This window comes from Saccoglossus kowalevskii, chromosome 1 (assembly GCF_978046115.1).
Source record: "Saccoglossus kowalevskii chromosome 1, keSacKowa6.1, whole genome shotgun sequence".
Taxonomy (NCBI): domain Eukaryota; kingdom Metazoa; phylum Hemichordata; class Enteropneusta; family Harrimaniidae; genus Saccoglossus; species Saccoglossus kowalevskii.
Genome location: NC_140641.1, coordinates 16,606,109 through 16,628,792, shown reverse-complemented (window position 1 = coordinate 16,628,792; position 22,684 = coordinate 16,606,109). Strand labels below are relative to the sequence as shown.

Sequence of the window (22,684 nt, the reverse complement as noted above, 5' to 3'; positions counted from 1 at the left end):
TGCTCGCTCGCGCGCATTTAAAATTCGGACTAACAGAATAATTTCCGAGGTTCACATTGTCTTATAATTGTCTTTCTGGTTTTTATAGATTCACATAGTTGTTTGTGCTGTGACAGGCTTCAAAATTATTCGCTGAAAAACATATATTTTGACAAACTGATGGAATTTGACCTAAGTTCAAAAAGAAAATACTAGGCTAAGATACATTAGAGCTCACGCGAATCAGTTTTCTCTGCAAGATGTGAAATAAAGTAAACCAGAGTAGCGTCGATGATTTTCAGCCCTGAAGGACTTTGAATTGTTCATCGACTGGCCACCAAATAGTTATGGCTATAACTAAATTTGACACGTTTTTCTTTTAAGCCCAATAAATTATTCATACATGTCAAGCTCTGTTCGATTTTTTCAGGGCATGTGGCCGTTTTTAGTCGAAAATATTTTTTGTGGGAACACTTTTGCGGTACGTATACGGTATAGACCGAGCTCATTCAATGATCGTGACTTAATTTTAAAAATTGAATGTCAAATTTTACCAGACGTGGACCGATGTGGATTCGATATCGTTATTTTTGGAATTAATCACTAACATTTCCTCGTTTCTCTGCTCTGTCAAATGGAGTTACCTAGGCTTTTTTCACGTAACTGTCTCATTAAAATAAAAATAAAAATATTACAACTAGAACAAGCACCCAAAACACGTAACAAGAGGTTCCAGTTCAGTTGCTTTCACAATACAAGTGTAATACAACTATTAGATTTGAAGTGTCGTTCAGAATGTAATAATAGTTAATACTAGTTGTATGTTCACACTTTACTATCAAAACCACCATTTCGACCATCCATGTGCCAGTTTTCAGTGTTTGGGCGAGCGGTCAATGTTTTCAATGAGCGAGCGAGCGAAAAAAAAACGTGATTAAAATGCGGTCAGTTTCCGGTCGGACAAGACCGCGTGGTCGGAAATTAAGCGATAAGCGGTCGATGTAAAAGCGGAAGGTTGGGCGAAATGAGTACTGTATGACCATGTTTCTCCGACGAAGTCTCGACTGACAATAATGCTGACAATGGACGTTAGATAAACACGCATTGTTTGCAACTGGAAGCTTATCACCCGTTATATCAGAATCGTCAACAACAGAGTATACAGATAAGATTTTATCATTTAATTCCTTCCAAAGATAAACACTATGCAAATATCCACGAAACGGCAGTTGTAGTCTTTTCTGCTAGTGTTTTAAAACACTAATTTGAGCAACGTTATTTCGCAATTTCGATCTTTTGTAAACCTGGGGTGATGTATCAAGGTCTAAAGTAACCGTTTTATCAATTTTTGAAAAATCAAGAAAAAAGTGAAAATTTCCCTTCTCGCTACCTTAAGTCGGTCAACAGATACGTGAAAACAAATTCATGACAATGCACCCTCAACGTTGTGAGTGCTGCTATTACAAGAACGAAATGTGAACGTATTTGGACAGCCACACAACGTTTTACAGAAAAACAGAAAGACAACTATAAACTAATGTGAACCTCAGAACATTTTTTTGTACTCTGAATTTTAAATGCAAGCAAGCGAGTGGGTGGGCGATATTTTCGGGATTGCGCAGTCAAAAATAAAGCGGAATTAACCGGCCGAATTAAACAAAAAAAAACGATCGAAAAGCAGAGGCGAGCGGGGTGTTGAACGAAATGAATACTGTTATCACACTCACCACTACTCATGTTAACCACTGTTTTGCCCCCTCCCGTATACGTGCTTTAAAACTAGCGTCACAGTTGGATGATTCATTAGTGACGTCATTAACGTCATTAACATCTGTCGTCTCATACACAGTTCGTTTTATACCCGATATATAGAGCATTACGCAGCACATACAAGTTGATTTTATCGCCAGAATTCATTCATTGATCACAAATTCCAAGCACAGAGCAGAAAACGTCAGACCTCTGCTTCCCTGAACACAAACTATATTATCCACTAAAATATTGCAGCACAAACAGGACTGTCAATCAATGAGAAAAAAACACAGCTATTGAAAATTAACATTACAAACGAAAAACCCACTCAAAATTCAGGGTTAGGCCATCAATGAAGTTTATGATTTCACTTACCTGGGCAGTAATGTAAGCAAAAAGGTCAGCACAAGTAAAGACATCAAATCAAGAATAGCCAAAGCCAGGAATGCTTTCATAAAACTAAATCCAAATTGGAAATCCAACCAATACAGTCTGAAGCTCTACAATAGCAATGTAAAATCTGTCCTGCTCTATGCATCCGAATGTTGGCGTGTAACAAAATCCGACATGACCAAGTTATCATCTTTTCACAATGGTTGCCTAAGGAGAATTTGCAAAATATTCTGGCCATTGATCATATGCAATGATGACCTTCATAGACAAACACATTTCAAGGACATTATTATTGAAATTAAGAGCCGAAGACTGAGATGGTTGGGTCATGTTCTCAGAATGCCACAAGACTCAATTCCCAAAACAGCACTTCGCTAGACACCACAGGGTCAACGAAACAGAGGGAGGCCAAAAACCTCATGGAGAAGAACCATTACCACAGAACTTGCCCAAGCAAACCTGACCTGGAATAGAGCAGATATGGTGACCAAGGATAGACAGGAATGGCAGAACCTGATTGCAGCCTTATGTCCCGGTGTGGAATGAAAAGGACCCAAACAAATATTGAAGGTATCAAAAAAAAGTGGCATAGGTCAACCGCAGATACATGCATAGCAAGTATTACAGAGATCAGTCTTGTTTGTTTTTAAAAGGACGTCGACGTCGATATTATTACTACATACTCAAAATATTCCGCCCGCCCAGGGTACGTACATATCAAATATGAGGGTAATTGGGCAGTCATTTTCAAGAAAAAGTCGATAATATTACATGTATTTTTTTTTTCGCCAAAAAAAAATTTCCAATGTACCTACATACCACGAAGAAGTAAAAAACGTACAGCGAGGGACGACAATTGGGATAAATATATTGCGAGGGAAATCATTAGAGAAGGAAATGGTATGTAGATGTATACATTTGTGTAGCCTTTATATTATAATTCAGGTATGTTACTTTAACATAGAATCATGTAACAGTTTCTGTTCGTCTGACAGCAATAAGGCGAAGCGGTGTTTGCATTTATTTCGCATTGTCGTGATATAAATCGGTTATCTCACCCCAGAGAGAGCAGTTGGACACTGCATTTGACCACAAGTGTGGCTGTTACACTTGAAACAGCACGGGTAATAAGAAATGCGATTCACTATACATATCGAGCACACGTGACAGAACTTTAACAACGGCAACAGAAACAAAGCTGTAACTTGCCTTTCGTTAACACTATGTGCAAGACAAAAATGGCTAACACTTTTGTACATCTCGGAATATTCGCTGTCTGAATGCTCTGTGAAAACTGAAAGTGTACTTTGCACACTCCAAACGTTCATAACAGTTGACTAACAAAGCCGGCCAGTGAATTGAGTTACCAAAAACATGTTTGAGGGCGCTTTTCACAACTATACGATTGTGCTTACAAGATACGTGATTCACACTTACGAACGGACTGTAACGCATGTTCATTCAACAACAATAAAGAATGCATACACTTACACTATAAACACATCATTTGGTTTGAGTTGTCGGCGAACCAATCACAGTTACTAGTATCACACTCGTGAAGACCATACATTGCAGCGCTGAAAATCACCTAGGCACAAAAACTTCTTCCGACAATGGGTAGAAAGAGGGTTGAAGAACAAAAGTCGCATGAGTGAGCCGATAGAGGGCGATGTGACATAGAGATTTGGCGCCCGAACAATTCGATAGCCTTCTGTAAAATACTTTATTTTAGCATTTTGGGTGTTTCGCATGGAGTTTATTTTCACTGATTTTCGACGAGTGTAAAATATAGGCAAAAAAACCCCGTATATTCATTGGTCTTTATTTGCTTTTGCGGCACCAGAAGAGATGCGATTCACTATATAATACTTAAGACGTTAAAACTTCGCTCATGGGCGATCCAAGGGTACTTGTTAACCAGTGAGGTGCTTGTTTCGTTGTTCCCTCTGAAACGAAGTGTTTGAAGGGTTACTTAATCCATAAGATGTTTGGAGGTTTGGTAATTGATATGGACGGGTGATCTGGGAAACTTTAGATGAGACATTACTAACAACAAATTCCCAGCTATATTTTGGAATCTTATATCAATCCACATACAAATATCTGACATTGAAATCATATATAGTATCTTTTTTTTTATTTAAAGACTGCAAGTAACAAAACATTATGAGACATTGAACGGCAATTATAATTTCTGTAATTTGTTCTGAGCTAAGAACTTAACCGTATGACTGACGTATGCTTCTGCAGATGTATTACTTGCTTCGTATAAATAAAAATAATATATACATACAAAACTACTAATGTAACATTACATAAGACACATATTTTATGAAACGACGCACAAACATAACACTTTCATACATTTAAATACATATACACCGCACCACACATAGATACATTCTTCACCACTCAACCCGTGTTTCGACAACAACAAAAATCAGTTATTTCTCGGATGGCCCAGTACTTTTGGCGATACTGTGCAATTTCAAAGACTTGTGGTATCAAAGAAGTTAGCTAAATCAATTCGATTATTGTATTCTATAGTATAGTCGGCTTCATGTTTTCCACGTCTAATGTATAATTCAGATCAACTAAGGATAGCCACATCACTCTTTTACCATCTTTCTCTTCGAATGTTGAAGTAACATCAGATTTGCTGTGAAGGTGAGGTAAAATGATATAAATTGCGAGAAAGATCATATATTTGAAATATGATTAGTACTAATAATTCCGATCAACTATTCGATTCATTTGTACATATGCAATAATTCCATGTCAGCGACGTGAATCGACGTATAATATCGCAACATTTATGAATGCACGTAATACCCACCTTCCTGACGAGTATTCTATGTCCTCAATGGTGTTTGGCAGTGGTTGACCCTTTGTCTCTGGGAGGAGGAGAATCATCGCACCAGCCGCAAATGATACACATCCATATATGATAAACGGAAGAGGCTTCCAAGTTGATGATAGAAGTTGAACAAACGGTGCCAGGATGGAGCCCAGTCGTCCAAAGCAGCTAGCAGCGCCGAGACCGGTTGTCCTAAAATAATATAAAAAAAAATGAAATCATGATACTTCATCCAGCAAACCACTGTGGGCATTTAGTGAATAAAATGAAATAAAAAGATAGAAAATATACCAATATGACGATTCTATTTATAGAAAAGCGTGATCAAACCTGAGAACAGTAGGCAGTAGCTCGGAGGTATGCATATATGCAGTCCAGAAGGCAGCTGAAGCACCTAGTTTACCAATCATAGCCACACCAATCGACAAGTAATTTAGATCTGTAAGGAGTCATGGCAGGCAATACATTTCACGATTATAGGGTATTCAGAAGATGCTAGATACACCAATCACCAGTTTGATGCTGAGTTGAAATGTGACAAAATTAATTTTTTGGCAAATATTGGTCAAGAATTTAATGTTCGTAACCAAACACAAATCATATATCCAACTACAAGGTTAGGATGAATTATTATAATACCGGATACAAAATAGTAACAACAGCCCAACGGTTATTTGCTATATGCGTTTAGTTTTTCAGCGGCGAAATATAAACCTACCCTCTGGAAAAAGTTGGCAACCGATACACCCTACTCCTGCAATGGCAAAGAACGCACTCAGCGGTATGGTGCGTCCAAATCTATCGACCAAGTAAATAGCGAGAAAACAAGCTGGCACTTCCATAACTCCAGCCAGAAAGAACAAAAGGTACTCATCTCCTGGTAGAGTAGATGTGTTGAGAGAAACGCCGTAGTATACTAAGGAGATGGACGTCCTGTGATGAAAGGTGTCAGTTACCACATTATTACATATATATGAATCAAGAATACATTAGAATCAAGGATTTGATTAACATATCCGCTGAAAATGTGCTTCCTCGGTACTGAAAGGTTTATAAGACGTATCATCGATGAATTCTGGGTCATATAATTAACATGGGAATGGAACAGTAACAAAATGAACAAAAAATGATAATAAGCTACATCATCGTTATCTTCTGCTCCTCCTCATTATCATCATCATAAAAAATGGATTGTGATAACCAGCACCAGCGTAGAATGGACTATCATCAGTATTGAAAGTGAAAGGGAGTAAACCTAAAAGACTACATCGTTAAGATTAAAAGCGAACGGAAATGAATTATAACACTCTTCATTATCAAGTATAATAATAACATCAAAATGGAAATGTGAAATAATTATGGCATATCAGCATTGAAGAGAAAGGATAAGATTTCCGAACTCATGTCTCATAATAGTATCATATTTCTAATGCACTGATTTCTGTAAAAATATGTACATAAGATGAATATTATAATTATGTCCGAGTTGTCTTTTTTTTATAATCCCCGTTTATGCAGTGTGTGCATGTAATCCGTGCTCGTCAATTGATTGTACTCACCAATGGCAGAAGATATTGACACACCGTTTTCTTAGAATCGGAGTTCGAATAAGATCAAGAAAGTTCAAATGCTTTTTCTTGGTTTCCATCCTTTCGGCTTCCAATCTCGAATTGCGTTCTTCCTCATAATACTGACGCAATTTTGGTAGCTGAAAGTTGTATAAAAATCGATTAGCTTTCGGAAGATACTTAAATATTTCCTGCAGATAAATAATTTGTGGCGGAAAGTAATTTTCAGTTTGAGTTTGGGTTATTGACTTCCAATGTGTTTTTTTTTCTCTTCTAAAAAAAGTGAACACGACGTTCTAAACCTACACCTGAATCACATCAAATGTATTTAGTACGCCCACAAATTACCAGGACGAAAGGCAATGATATTGTCTCCATTCGAGTTTCCGCATAGTTATTCTGTGTACACCACGACCCGTGATTAGCGTGGTTAAAGTTATGTTAAAAAGTATCACAAATAAATGTGAGTGTACGTGATTAGAGGTCACAACACAACTGTGCGAAAACTCGGAAAATATGGCAGACGATTTTTAAAGTGTGGTAATCACTGACGCATACATGTTTAAAGAGAACAATGTTATTGCCAAATTATATAGAAGTTTTTTTTTTAAACTGATAAACGCTAATACACATTCTGTTTATTGTAACTAATTTAAAATATATCATGAAATAATTTTGAATTGGTTTTAAATTGTTTTTTTCCAGGAGGATATGATGTGGTCAAATGTATCGAGTATCAAAGGCCGCAGGAGACAATGAATACTCAAATCCCCCTTGCATGTGAAATGTAACTACAGATTACAAAGATCGATAAAACAAGTTGCGGAGTTTTTAGCACATGTATTCGTCAGTTTACAGTACCGGAATATTAAAAACGTTATCATATTAACGTTACAAGATGATAAAAGTTAGCACGTTACCGTACAAGATGACATTTAGCAAGTCTGGTGGGATGGTGAGAAGACACCACACCCTCATGATATAATGTCGACTATTTCCCGTGCAAACCGGAAATAGCAAATTAAAACTGTTTCGGAATAATTTTTAATTCATAAAAAATACGAAAAGAAAATAATTGCAATTACGGTAATATCATCGTTTTTTGTTGTTGTTTTTTTGCTTATGTTAAGAATATAAACCGTATGAAACGGTTCCAACTCTATCTCGCCCAACAGTTTTAATAACGCATTGGTGGTTTGCACGAAAGATAGTTCACAGTGTAATCGTCGAAGTACCAGTGGACTTATGTCAGCTTTGTTGACTCTCGCAGCCTTTAGAATAATCACTTCAGCCTCCTTGATATCGCCCCGAGACATGAGCCATCGCGGAGATTCTGGTATGCACCTTAAGCGGTAAGTAATGAATTTAAAAATAAACACAATCGAGATGTTGGTGAGTTGATAAAATGTTAACTAATAAAACATGAAAATACTATATCTTATATATGTATATGACAAAAAGGTAAACATATTTAATCTACAAATAAGGATTGAATGAAAGATTGGATTTTATCAATTTATGCATTTCAGGAATGAAGTTGGTCAAGTTATGTATGCCAAGTCTGATTTAATTCCGATGATATTTCAGAGTTACTTTTATTATAATCTTCGATATTCAAATTACGTATTCCTGTTCTATGGTGCGAGAACATACGACTCGGGCTATACTATTCTGACTAGCTAAAAATAAAGTTTTTTTCAACAATGGCATTTCAAGTTTTAGCTATTGAAATAGAGCTTATATATAAATATTTTTCAGTATAAGAGGCACGACATAGAAGCTACGACATTTCAAACTTACGTCTCCCGAATACCATCATATTGCTGGCTTAAATGTTGGGATTAAGTTTTGCAAATTTATTCACGGTTGAATGACGACTTGAAGAAGAAAAATTAATTCAATTTCAAAATCTAATTAATGCTACAAGAAAACCACAAAGTCATTGCTCGAGCATCCTCTCTTCTCCTTAGTTACTCTTTGTTATTCATTTGACGTAACCATGGCCACTATGAGATGCACAGAAAACTAAAAAAATCAATAGAACTGGCAATTTTCTAATCCGAGTGACTGACAAAGAGAAATCTCATGTACTGCATGATACATTGGGGGGGGGGGGAATAATATTTGTATCTCGATGTTCTTAAATTATAATTTTGTTTGGCATCTCATTCATTCACCACGGTAGTCAGAGTTGTTGTTGTGAATGGCGTTTGTGTCTCGATTCACATTAACACCAATAGACGTTATTGCCAATGGCCACCGGGATATCGTTGGACGCGAACCACGAGACTTGTTTTTGTCCTTAAAATAGTATTCTATTTATATCCCATCCATCACGGCATCTAATGTTTCTCGTAAAACCATGTAACCATGCTTTTTGGAACAGTGAACGCGGTGATCGGAGAAACTGAAACACTATTTGAGGGTCAAAGATCTCGGCGGCCCATTAGCGAATAAGGTCCATTGTCGCATGAATTTGCATCAGAGGATTACAGTCTATATTCTTTCAAATCATCAGCTTCATGTCATATACATGATATTACTTATTCACTCATTAAAATATTAAGCAATTTCGGTTATGTTAGTCAATAGCACGAGGCTTTTTAAGATAAAGATAAGATAGATCATGCCACCGATTCTCGTTGTACTAGTGTAAAATCACCAGTCATTGATTTTTCTATAAGAATCGGACGACAGTGTATGCCGAAATGCATTATGGAACATATGCCACAAACACATGAATATATAGTTATCAAGAAAAAACAAAGATAAAACCTTATATTATAATCACATTTCATATACAATCACATTTCAACTTAAAGAATGTAAGCCCGAATACGTGTAGTCTCGGTTTCCAAAAATGTTTTTGCGTCACCTAGTTGAAAGATTTAGAGAGTGTCATGGTGGATATTACTGGTTATTAATTGTTTTCCTTGTGTATCATCAAAGTAAATATATGTACGTACAAGGTGGGCAGCCAACGGCACAAGCGAGCGTCAAGATGGGTTAAATATAGAGCAGGCCGGCAATAATAAGTCGGTTAGATTGCATGCGACATTGCGCTGTGTTTTTGAAAACCGAGACTGAGATAATTGGAAAATAACGAGTCTGCTGGTAAACCCGCAAATACGATAGACATACCAATACCATTGAACCGATACATTATTCATACAAATGCGTCCTGTGTTATTTAAATCGGTAATTTGATTCTTTCTCCGAGATCAACAGCAGGACTCGCTATGGTGACTCTCCCCTTTACGCTGCAGTAGCTTCATTCTTGCCAAGGAGTGTGACAAATATTCAATAACTACCCAGATTTTTCCAGATTTGGTGCGTGCGTCAAAAGAAGTGGACCGACCCCGTCTCCTCAAGTGGGAGACTTGTAAACAAACAGCCTGTCGGCTGATATAGCTACGCTGCTTCAGATGCATAATGAGGGAGAAACATCGGGCTTGTAATTTTCAAGATAACAAAAATATTCACTAAAATGAGAAAACTGAACTTATTAACACTAAATAAATTACTGTTACTGTGATAGAGGAATGAACCAAACCATTCTGACAATGGTCTATCCACCTACACATTCAATGTCAAAATAATCAAGCTGGATCGATTTGATCATTGTTAATTATCCATTTCTGTCAAAGAACAAAAATAATTGAAGAAAATCATGATTATATAAGTGTGTTTTTTTCCTTTTAAGGTTCCCGAGTAAACTTCTGTGTTGAAAGTACGGAGACAGTCCACCTCTAGACTGCTAAGTAGGTGAATCTAATATAATGTCTTTGGCGAGCACCGTGACGACGGTTAGTGAGCCGAAAAAATCCGAATTTACAATCAATCATTTATCATGTTTTATTCAAACAACGTGTATCGAAAAGGTCTCAGTGGTTTGTGCTCGTATGACCTAAAAGTGATGAAATCATTTCTACATATAGAACGACTCAAAGACCATATAGCGTGACCCATACCATGCTACGATAACTATAACGTCTGATACACTGGGATGTGTTGCGTGGTCAGATGTCTGAGCAAAACAATTCTCCTACATTATCATTGATATGATATCGTTGGATGTATCGATCCTTTTCATAAGTCGGGTGTCCTCACAATTTCCTGTGGGAGAGGCCTTTCAGGGGAACTCAAAAAGGGGCTTCTAGGTGAAGCCATGTTTTGTTGGACGTACATGCATAGAAAACCGTTTTCCCGCGGGTAGGGAATACAATTCCGCGTTTCTTTTTATTTTAGCCAATAAATCTGTTCAATTGTGAAGTTCTCAGTTTAATAAAGTAGTTTCCCAGTCTCTTCAGAAATATTGAAAATTACTTAGAAGGTATAATATCGCCTAGAAACCTTTTTCTAAGTCCACATGAAAGGCCTCTCTCACAGAAAACTGTGAGGGCTCACGACCTAAGAAAAGGGCCTATTACAGTAAATTCTCATTTAGAAAAGAGGTATCTTCGTAGCATGGTCACGAGAATTACGAGTTGTTTTATTTGGAGACAGCACAAGTTTCAGTTGTTTTCATTGGAGTTGTTTGATCGACATTCTCCTGTCACAATCCGACCATATTTAACTTCCTTGGCATAAGAGAAACTATTGCAGCTCAAATGGGATGTCTGATGGAAGGCCATTCCGCGGAAAAGAGTATGATAAATATTTTCTTACCAAAAGTACGCTAACATAAATACTTGAGGAATACATAGTACCAGAGATAACTGCCTCCAATCTCGAATAAGATAAGCCAGGCCCGCCAGTGCCATATAGGCGAAAGAATAGAACACCACTACGCTGTTGCAAACAAATGCTCTGCATGAAGGTCCAATCCATTCCAAGACTGATATGAAATAAACATAGGATCGGCATTATTAAAAAACAACAACAAACGTATTACGTGATGGGTCGCCAGAACCTATAAAACACAAGTTCACATTTTTAGCGATAAAAAACAATAATTCCTACCGTAGCTATACGTTATAATATATATCCCAACGAAAGTTCCGCCAAGTAGGAGCTGGCTGACGAGAAACAGAGGAAAAGACGGCGCAAATGCCGAACACAATCCGAACAGTATGTTGCATGGCAGTGCAATAAATATACACAGTCTTCTTCCATATCTGAAATAGAACAGTAAATATAAAAAAGAAAGAAATTGTTGTCATTAGTAACGTATCCTCCAGAACAACCACGGTCGAAATGTTACAACTATTCAGCTACAAAATAGCTACAAAACTTGAACGTATTCACAACGTGGTCGACGAATGACAAACAGCGCCCCCTACGTCACGTTTTGGGAATATTTTTTAGAACGGCGGTATCAGAATAGAACGCGGTATATTTGTAGAATAGCAGCTTCGTTTTTCATCATAGTGAAGATGAATATATAAAGTGTAACTGTCAAAGGCGCGCCGCGGGATAAAATGAATATTATGCTTTTAACAGCAAAATTACGATATGTTCAACTCTGGCTTTAATAAATTCATGTGAACAACCATATTTATTAATAACACATGATACATGAAGGTACATTTATATATGTAAAAGATATAATACCGTGTTTACCAAATTAAAAAAAAAACGCACAGAAGGTAAAATTATTAAGTTACATATTTACCTTGCTAGGCCACGTGAGCAAACGTGGCTATAAATAGAATATCAACCCACCTATCTGATAGCGGTGATACCACTAACGTGCCTGCCAGTACACCGATGTAAAGCATAGATGTGGCGACCTCTCGTAACCAGGCTCTGTCACAAACGAGCTCCCACTGTTAGCGATCGTGAAAAACAAAAGACAAAATCAACGCGTTATTACATAATACAGGTTGACACAATTCAAACGGACCCCGTAATCATACAATCACTGTGAGGGAACACATGAAAGGAAAATTAGCGATTCACGTGGACAATTTTTTTTTTTTTTAGAATCCTACAAAGAAACTGACAGGTAACTAACTACAAGGCACGCTGTGTGTCAATTTGTACTACTCTTCGCGGAAAGCAAATCTAATTAGTAATATGCTCACTCGTTAAAAGCTTCGTGTTTAGTGACATTAGATGCTTACAGGCGTCTTCGCTGGTATGATGGGTATGTTACGGCACAGCGGTATTAGATCATTTAACAAGTATTTTGATTACATACATAAATACCGGTAACATATTTTCCAATGAAGCGGGCCTACAGGGTGGTTCCTACAATACCATCTGTCTAGGTCGCAAGAAAACGCTCTTCGAGTAAAGTTTTTGTTTGATAACCACATATACCCTGGTCGTTGCTACGCAGTTTTATTTGTATTCTACTGCTTCCCGTTTGTTACAAACCACGAAGACTGGGAATAGACTTTTCGCTCACAAATGTAGTAAAATCAATTATTTAAAAAAAAAATATCAGGGAGTTTGAAAAACTGTCAAAAAACGCGACCGTAACGTGTTTTGTGTAATATTTATGAAAATAAATTGATACAAATAAAACTATTCCTGACATCAATGTACGGCTACCGGGATTCCCTTCCTATATTTAAAGAAATTATTGCACGCAGGTTAGGGTATGTGCAAACATGGAGGTAGATCTTTTCTACCTCCATGGTGAAACTAAGTCTCTCAATAAAAATCAACTCTATCATGACTTGGCATCTGAGCATTAAAATTAAAGACACTCCATGCATTGCGCAATCTGAGCACTCGTGAAACTCTATACATACCTCCCAATGAGGCAAATGCGTTGATTATTTTCTCGTTTTGAAAATCTATGTTTTCAAGTTTACAGTGTTGAACAAATACAAACGTCGAGACAAATCGTTTTGTTCAAATAGTGATGATACCATGATGACACTGTGTGATAAATTTGAACGCTGTGGCATAATCGATGATAATATGGATGAGAACATCTAAGTGTTCATAATGATGTTTCAAACTACACGGCATTGTAAGAAAATACATTGGATTATGATCTGTCATGAACTGAAATTGGTGTTCTTGGATCACAAAACTGGGTATTTGTTCCACAAAACACTGGCATTTTTTCGTACACAAGCGCGTAGATTGATTTGGTACGTCAAACAACATTTTCTGCGCATGCGTATTATTATTTTTCATTTCTCATGGAATAAATACAGTACAGTATATTGCCGAAGCACGTTGCTAGATTACTGGTACAATATCATAATTATAATCAATTTCCGCCATCAATATATGGTATCAAACGACAGATTTAACCAGAAAAGTTTTTGTCCAGATTGCATTTTTACTAGTTACACGGAAAGCGCCGCCAATACTAATTTTCGCCCTTATTTCAGTGCACAATGAACATACGTGATCGTGTGTGCTATAGCATTCTGGCCTTCAGATTGCTCACAACTTATCCAAACTCGTACTCCCACTCCTACATTACCCCCCCTCTCATTCTGACTATATACTGCAATGGGCCTAGAACAAAGGCGATCATAATGTTTCTAATTGGTCCATTTCCTCCAACTCTCGATTCGAAGGCAGAGAAGAAAACACGGAAATCTGTTCTGAATAAACCCTTGTCAATCACTGTTACGTAACAGTGACGGTAAATAAACTACTATTTCTTATCTGTTTATAAGTAGGCTTTTTTATTTATAACTAGCAAATGCCATGCACGGGACATTACGGAGCTGTTTCGGCCATCACCCACCAGTCTCTTGGTGTTTCCTACACCACGGTTACTAAAAAAAAGACGGTTAGGAAACAAACCATGTTCTTTTCATTGAATGCGTGTCACGGGTAAACATTTGAAACAAAAGACGTACTAATCTGTGATAAAATGTAGACAGGAAATCACGCAAATATGACGTCATCTTTCCCAGAGCTCATTGCAATCAACAACTGCACGCCATTTTATTGTGTCTCTGTCGATACTTTCAGTAATACTAAAGTGTAAGTTGTTCCAGTGAATCCTGACAAAACCTGTCGCTCGGTTTAAACTCAATACAAATTTGCCTGTCTTGTATGGCATTTTGGTTTCTAAAGAACAAGATCGGCAGAAAACTGAAATAAAAAAACCAACAAAACATAATCAGAAAAAAGACGTCAAAGAAACCATACAAGTGTTAATATTTCAGCCAGGCGAAAGTTTTAATGAGGAGCCATGATACCACATACATTTTGTTGGAAATAAACAAAATATGCGATAAGATAACTGAAATTACCCGCCCATGCTCTACAAAATGCATGTAAGCAGACCAAATATACAACAACCGGCAGTTCCAATGAAATTAAGAACAGTTAAAAAGGGTTCGAAAAATTGATTTGGCGAAGAGACTGCTAGAAAGTTGTACCGACAGTTCAATGTGTTCAAAAATTGTAGCGTTGACTAAAACCGCATTTAACGGCACGCTGAATATTGCAACATGAAAAATTTGCCAACAAACTGAAACAAGGGCAGACAAGAACAATTAAACAGGCTTTTTATGAAACTGGCGGAAAATGTTGAATACATTTTCAACGATTTCTACGGCGTCTACAAAAAAAGTGTTACGACGTTAAACAAAATGGCTGATAGAGTGACGCGAAAGCAAAACGATAAAATTTACTCTAATAAGCCCCCAAATCGCACACAACCTTCATAAGTACGCACAGTAGTATACTAAAAATTCATTTGGTAGTATTTTTTATAATATAATGTATTTTAAAATAGTGACTTAGGGGTTAGAATTTTCATAACTTTTTCTACCGGGACCCAAGCTTACTTTCATGACAACAGTGAAAACGATAAATGACGATTCTCGATTCTGAATGTTATCACAGTCACAAAGAGTACTCATCCGAAATGTATGTGTAGTTTTTCGTTGAGCTTGTGCACTAAACGTGGATATTCTATCGAAAACGAGCTTAAAATTTCAAATTCGGGGAACATCAAGTGATCGACACAAAAATGAAACAAAATGGTGAGCCTTGAAATCTCAAGCAATGGAGGGCGTACACAGCGCGACACGCATCCTTGAGGGATTAGGCAGATTCACACCTTTTAACAATAGCGTTTCCTAACCGTCTTTTTTAGTAACCGTGCCTACACTTACGGTGCTTATAGACAGCTCGTTGACACCCTCCATTTGTATAACGACACCTCCCTTATTCCGCCCTATGCCGCGCTTCCCGAAGGCCTTCAACATATACAAATTCACCCAAATTCCTTTTACTAGTATTAGTAGCCTGTATACACTGTGTATCGCTTCGTTGACTCATTCAACCATGACCCATTTGTTGTAGGTCGTACAGAACTCGTACGCTATAACCCTGCCTGAAACGACATTTGGCGGTCACAGCTGCATCACACAAGCATTTGGCTTAGTCAGCAATTTTAAGTCTGAATTTTATTAAATAACCACAAATCTCCATATGATTGACCGTATTATTAAGCATCGTCATATATTTTGTATCGTTAATTTGTTTGTAATAAAAATAAAAGAAAATCGAATGGATTTCTCTACAATATATCCAGTATGTTATTTATTCATACTCTGGATTCATTGGCAAAGGCAGAGACGTGAAAAAAGAGACCAAATTAAGGTTGCCATAAAGGGGGTTCAATCAGACGCACAATCAACGTGCGGAAAAACAAAGCCGTGACCGGCGAACATGAAGAACTGACTGACGGGGGAAATTAGAGTCCTTGAACAATTATAGCCATACTTATGTATCCGACTCAGCTGATTTCATCAGCCCATGGAGGTAGAAAAGAGATTCTACCTCCATGATCAGCCTAACAACAACAATGATGTACTGAAATGCGCATGCGTTCTACAAATTAACATTTCAGAAGCACAATGTCATTATGCCTATGATTTAGAACTGGTTTCTACTGGATCTGCTCTCGTGATACAGGTCAGGAGAAGTACACATGGCTGACAGCTGTATCCGGGATACATTATATGGGAGGCCCTTTTATATTTTTATAATATTATCGTTTGTTTCTTTAAAAACAAAAATAATTTCTATTTCAAATTAGACTCTTAAAAGATGAGGGTAGATTTACAGGCGACCCTCGATAGCATTGTCATGCAGTGTTGTATTAGAGCCCAACAGCTAGAGTCAGCAAAAATATATCGTACGCGTTCAGCAAGAGTTCGCTCGCATTGAGTTCGGCTTCAATAAACGCTATTATGGGCCGATCGTCTAAACAATATTCTCTACCACGTTCGACCACGACCGTATAAACGCATGGGAGATATCCCCTCTGTTATTTGCGAGAAGCAGTAGCTCTGATAAAATGCTGTCGTGTAAACCTAGTACTAGTATATTAATAGGTCGAGTGAAAAAAAAAATCCGCATTGCATCGTCAAGCTGTTACAAAAGAAACAAGATAAACGCCTAACAACTTGGCGAAATGCACAAATAAGGGTTCGACCATTTGAAATCATGGGGGTGGCTGAAAGAGTGTGACCAGTGCATTTGTTTTGCGTCTTATCTGTGCATTTTCTTTTTACAGTTTTTCTCTGCAACATTTTGCATGCATCTGGTTTTGTTTTCTGTTCGTGTCTAGCTTGCAACTGCGTTCAACAAATTTGATCAGCATGACAAACGGTGTAGCCCTTATACAGATCAGAGTAGATGAGACGTCGAGTCGTAAAGTGTTCTTTTGGGTATTCAAGAAAATCGTAGTTTAGTTTCACTGTTGGTTGGATAAAAGTACGTACGGGAAAAGTTACCGGGCGGTAAGAGCGTACACAAATAGTCCAGTATGCAACGCTCAATACTTGTATTTCTAATATACAGCAGATCTGATACTCTGCTACCCCGCAGGGAAATGGGAGTTCAGATCACAATATAAATCAGCTGTTGTCTGGATTTAGCTCGACATACGAACTCCCCCGCCTATCATAAGTCAGTTTTGTGGTCGCAATCACTCAATGAATATCGATCTGTGTTCTGTAGTCTCATATCTGATAACTATTGACTTTTGTTTACATATTGTTATCAAATGACACCCATTCACAATAGCCCCTACTTAGAAGATATCAAAATACAATGACCAACTACACTGTTCTCACTAGGGAAATTATGCACGTGACGTAGTCACGGTGCTGACACGACGTCAAGTTCTAAATATAGAAATACGTAATTTCGTGTTGCAATCGAATCTTATCTCTAAGACAGACCGGAAACGGAAACGAGACAAAAACAAAAGATTTTTCAAGTTAGCGTGGGGGAAATAACGTTGCTAAGTATTATCGTCAGGGAAAGCTATTGTTTAAGCTAGTCTGTGATTGGTTGCTGGCAATGTTTGGGGGATTTTGACCAGTTTGTGACGTAGGCTTGTCTTAGAGAATCGTGAGTTTTGCTGGACATGCTTCGTTCCAACGCCGCAAATTAAAAGCGTCCAACACCTAACCCCGTGCACAGGGTATATCTTTGTCCTTGATTAACAGAGACAGTATCATTAAAGACTGGTTATTATACTGTGGTTAATATTGATTATTTGCAGTTATTAATCAATTATTTTTATAATAGAAGTCACGATTGTATATTGTGTAGCTTCTCGCGTTCACATCTTCTCACTTACAATTGAAAACGATATGACGTCAACCATTCAGAGCATTATTAACACCTGGACAAATACCGAGATAATTCAACCATCTCCCGGCGAATTCTAACTAGTATTTTGTTAATATAACATGCATATACATAGATAGCACCACGTAGTAACGGTCGTAGCTAGGGGGGGGGGGAGCTGACCCTTGAATTTTAGGGATTTTCTTAAAAAAGCACCACATTTCACACATTTTTTTAAGAAATCTAAAACTTATTTTTACTAATGTCTCCCGTTAAAAAGCTATCTACGGGCCCTGAATAGAGCACGGAATTTGAAAATCACGAGTTGCGAAATTCGACAAATCAACTGTGCATATAGATATGAATATTCAACAAAGTATAGAATCACACATTGAATGACTGAGAGTTTACCGCATATATCAATTGGTTTTGAAAATGAAAACTTACCTCTGTGGCGATGCTAGATCTGTGGTTTGCAATATCGAAACTCCAACCGTTGTCACAAGCCATTGTCGCCCATTTCGTTTTGCAGGTTATATTATTTCTTGTTGTATAATCTATACTTTCATTCATATTTCGAGTGTGCAAATCGTAGCGAGAACAGCTGCTCGGCTGGCATCGATTGTCGTTCATTTCATACGGTATATACATACCAACCGTGGCATTGTTCTTCGATAAGAGTTCGGTTGAAATTTTACAAACGTGAGGTACATCGGCGCTTATGAATGCTGGGCTTAGAATCAATATACAACTGGGTATCATACAAAAACATAATAAAGAGTATACTAATTTTTGATAGCGTCCGAAATCACCAAGATGGATCAAAACCTCGTCGAATTCTAACCGCATCTTGTAGCACCATAAGAACCTACACTGGCATATTGAGTGCAGAACAAAATACCGGCTCAGTGTACGTTGTGCGCAGTACTGCGCAGTAGTCGCCTACGATGATCTCATCCAGCTCGTTTGACAGCCACCACTCAAAACACACACTCCAAGGTCATTTGAGCAGCGACTGCGCGTGCGCGAGAAAAATAAACATCGAGATTTCACGGAAACAACCATTATTTGTGTGGAGAGGTAGGAGTCTATACTGACGATAGTCGTGTATAATAACTGTGAAGTCACATAGTGTGTGACTACGATAAATGGGGTACGATAAATGTAGACAGATCGTGGATCCATACAATTTTTTTTTTTTGAAGTTTCATTTCTGTCGCGGAATCGTCAATAACTATCGTCAGTAAAGTGGTTTGAATACCGCTCATATTTCAGCACGTGCCACACAAAAGATGTAAATCTTATTTGGCAAATGAATACTTCAGGTTTATCGAAAATGTTAAATTGTAAGTAAATAAACGTGTATGTACGAGTTTACACAACGAAGTAGCGATATGATTATTCGATATGAAACACTGATATCACGATTTTGTGTTTGAAACTCAGATAATCATCCCCGGTAAGTGATAACGGCTATTCTACAGATCGTGTTTCCTCTGCATCAAGTTTAGTTGAATAATGGAGGCGTGACTTTTCAAATTCAGAGTACTTTCTGTTAAAGTGTGAAGGCAGTGTAGAAGTAAATACAGGAAGTATGTTTATAAACAGATAACAAAGGGAAGTTTATTTACAGTCACTGTTACATAATAGTGATTGGCAGCAGTTTCTTCACAAAGGAATTATATTTGTCTTCTATGCCCCAAATCTCATTTAGGTAATGTTTTTCATCTCCAATCTTGTTGCAATCATGGATTTTATAATCTTTCTTCTCTCTTATTATCTGAATGTCTCCCAAATGTGCCGATACTCTAAACCTTGTCAGAGCAATCCTGTTTTTTTTTTTTATTTGTAATGTCATCTAAATATTTTGTCAAGCATGTCATTTATAAGTATATACCAATTCGGACAGTAAATCAGACCCATATTCATTTATACCCAAAATCTAGAAAACAGGACCCATTCAGATGCATGTCCAAAATGACAAATTATATAATGTTTCAAGTCACGTGACATACTAAGCTATGACACACGCGATTTACCCCATAAACAGAGTGTGAATTAAGAATTAGTCACTATAAACCCCCAGGAAGAACAACGAAACTAAGAGGATTAAAAAAACCTTTGGTTAGTTTATCTTACAGTGCTTTCGCTTTTGTTTCCACAACATTAGTCATACTCCATGTTAGTTGCCGCCAATACACCCGTATCAACCGCTTTGCTGGAAACGGAAAACTTGAAAAAAAAAATTATATATCTGCGAAGTAAAATATTTCGTTCACTACGTATGCGCAAACAAGTCGGTCTGCAGGGTGACCTTCAGTGTACCGGAAATCATGCAACGGGTCGGAGTTTTAGCGAGTTTTCATAATTTTCAATGTCGTTTTTAGATTACTTCTTGTTTTTTTCAACCCTCGAAAAAATAAGGTTGCGAAAGTTTGCGAAACATGGGGTTTGGTATGCTGTTTGTTGTCGAGATATCCCGACTTATTCCGTGTTTCCCTTCGATCGCCAGAAGTGGCAATGTGTTTTTTTTCCCGTTGAATGTCGCTCATTTATCAGTGTTTTTGTCTTGCGCCATTGTTTGTTTATGCTATAACCGAAACAACTCGATCACGTGATCTCCCGAAGTCGCCCAATTGACTCCGAAAATGACCGATAATCGGAGATAAACGTTCATTTGCGTAAATCGGCTTATTTTTTAATGCGACGAAATAAACAGTCAAAATAAACATTCGACATCGCGGCAGCTATCATAGTTCAAAGGAAACAAAGTGGTTGTTCTTCCTGGGGTTTATAGTTCCATGCTTTGTCCATGGAGGTAATTTACCTCCATGCTTTATCTGTTGAATTTACAAGTTTATTAACGGGCAATCTCTCGTCGTAGTTGGTTTTTCGACGCAGATCACATTATCGGGTATGTTCTGTCGAATGTTCCAGGTGACAAGCCTGGTGTCTTGTCACCAGGTGACAAGCCTGGTGTCTTGTCACCTACTAACAATTAGCAGTTATATCACATTTATGTCTGTACCAGATCGTGTAATCGTGTACATACGCTTTCTGAAGCTGAAATATATGTTAATGTATTTTTGGTATGGTGGATGTTTAGGTAAAAACTGGATGTGAATCTATTTAGAATTGTTTTCAGCAGTGGTTCCGCATGTTATGGACAGAAGTGCTCGGTATACACATGTGTAAAAACAGTGTTGCTATTTTGAACAAAGCACATACTGTGTATGTCTAACGCATTCCTAATGTCATCAGTGTCACCGTGGCTCAAAATTGCACTCAGGTAAAACAATGCTGGCAATTCATTTTTCGATATCGAGTTTCAGAGTGGATCAACACCGCCCTCGGGCACCAAATAATTCCCCGTCCAATTTCAGATGAAAAATGAGTACTTTGGAAAGTAACTTTGTGACTTGTAAAATGGTCACCTTTGAAACAATACAACCCCAGTGACCAAGACGGCTTTGAATGTTGGTTCACATTCGATGTTGTTCATTTCTTTGTGTAGATTATACACCTATGCCTATGCAAAAAAAATGCCACTAGGCTCCCCATAAACCACTCACTTGTCTATCAGTGCGTGTACAAATTGATAAGACGGACACATTTTTGGCACACGCGCTGTTTGCAGCGGGAATAGTTCTCGTCGACCACGCTGATAACGAAGAGCGTTGCTTAGCATATAAAAAACCGCTCTGTAACCACGCATGTGCGAGATATATGGGTCTCATATAAACAAAGATGGCGACTTTGACTGTTGCGCAGATCAACGAGTACGAGCTGAGGCGTTTTCAAGCTTTAATTAGTTAATTTTCATGTGATTGGAAGGCATCGAAGGAGTCACAGTCGGTAATCAGTGCAAGTCGCGCCCAGGTCAAACCTCATTGGATTGTGGGAAAATCAATGTTTATCAACACAAACGTCGCACATGCGCAGCGCTACGACTTCCGTGCTTAAATTGATTGCATTTAAGCCACGCTTGTCAAAACCAGTTGTACTGCTTAGAAGTCGAATATAACGAGCCTAAAATAATTATACTGCGTAGCCTTTGCAATCTACACAGAACATGTTACTATAGTAACATATGTATTGTTAGTACTATTAATAGTACACATTGACCGCGATATGTGGATCTTCGTGACGTCAATCATGTTACCCGCAATGTATACATTGTGACTGCCATTACCATTACCGGAAAGGCCAATCCTCAGACTAGTCTGAGGCCAACCCGAGCAACAATTTAAAGCGTTCACGTGATATCAACTGGTGCGGTCGGCGTTTTGCCGTTTTGCAAACATCATTCGATCTGAAGCAACCACGTGGATCTACATGTACATAGCTGTTTGCTGCGTGATCAGCTGTTAAGTTAATTTAACACGATCTGTAGGTTAGATTAATGCGCGCAGCGGCGATGTGTTTCACGAGCTAGATAATTGTATTCTAAATACATTCATAGACTGCAGAGGCGGCGGCACAAAATTTTGCATGAGGGTCGAGATGTGAAAAATATACCCTCTGAAACGCCATTTCCTGCATTTTGAGGGACAAATTAAGCTGACACAAAAGGTTTCAGCTTGAATGGAGGGGGCATAATACGAATTAACTTTATCGT

The 22,684-nt window shown here is 37.8% G+C and overlaps 1 protein-coding gene across 1 annotated transcript; it reads right to left on the bottom strand.

Annotated features, from left to right (window-relative positions):
- Positions 1–4,244: 4,244 nt before the first annotated feature.
- LOC100377117 (organic cation transporter protein-like) lies at positions 4,245–19,006 on the bottom strand. Its single transcript, XM_078008555.2, has 10 exons — positions 18,514–19,006; positions 12,214–12,317; positions 11,512–11,666; positions 11,218–11,386; positions 7,785–7,893; positions 6,541–6,689; positions 5,700–5,914; positions 5,312–5,420; positions 4,961–5,173; positions 4,245–4,783 (listed from the first exon to the last, which is right to left on the bottom strand). The coding sequence occupies exons 1-10, from the start codon at positions 18,913–18,915 to the stop codon at positions 4,666–4,668; spliced, it is 1,743 nt and encodes a 580-aa protein (XP_077864681.2). The 5' UTR covers positions 18,916–19,006; the 3' UTR covers positions 4,245–4,665.
- Between the last annotated feature and the right edge of the window lie 3,678 nt (positions 19,007–22,684).

What these genes read in the sequence shown, in the direction of transcription:
- LOC100377117 (XM_078008555.2), bottom strand. Translation starts at nt 18,915, where the DNA reads ATGCGGTTAGAATTCGACGAGGTTTTGATCCATCTTGGTGATTTCGGA. An exon ending in TTTATGTTAGCGTACTTTTG is followed by an intron (nt 7,894 to 11,217) that starts GTAAGAAAATAT and finishes TTACCGCTTAAG; the next exon opens with GTGCATACCAGAATCTCCGC. An exon ending in AAGCTGACATAAGTCCACTG is followed by an intron (nt 6,690 to 7,784) that starts GTACTTCGACGA and finishes TACAACTTTCAG; the next exon opens with CTACCAAAATTGCGTCAGTA.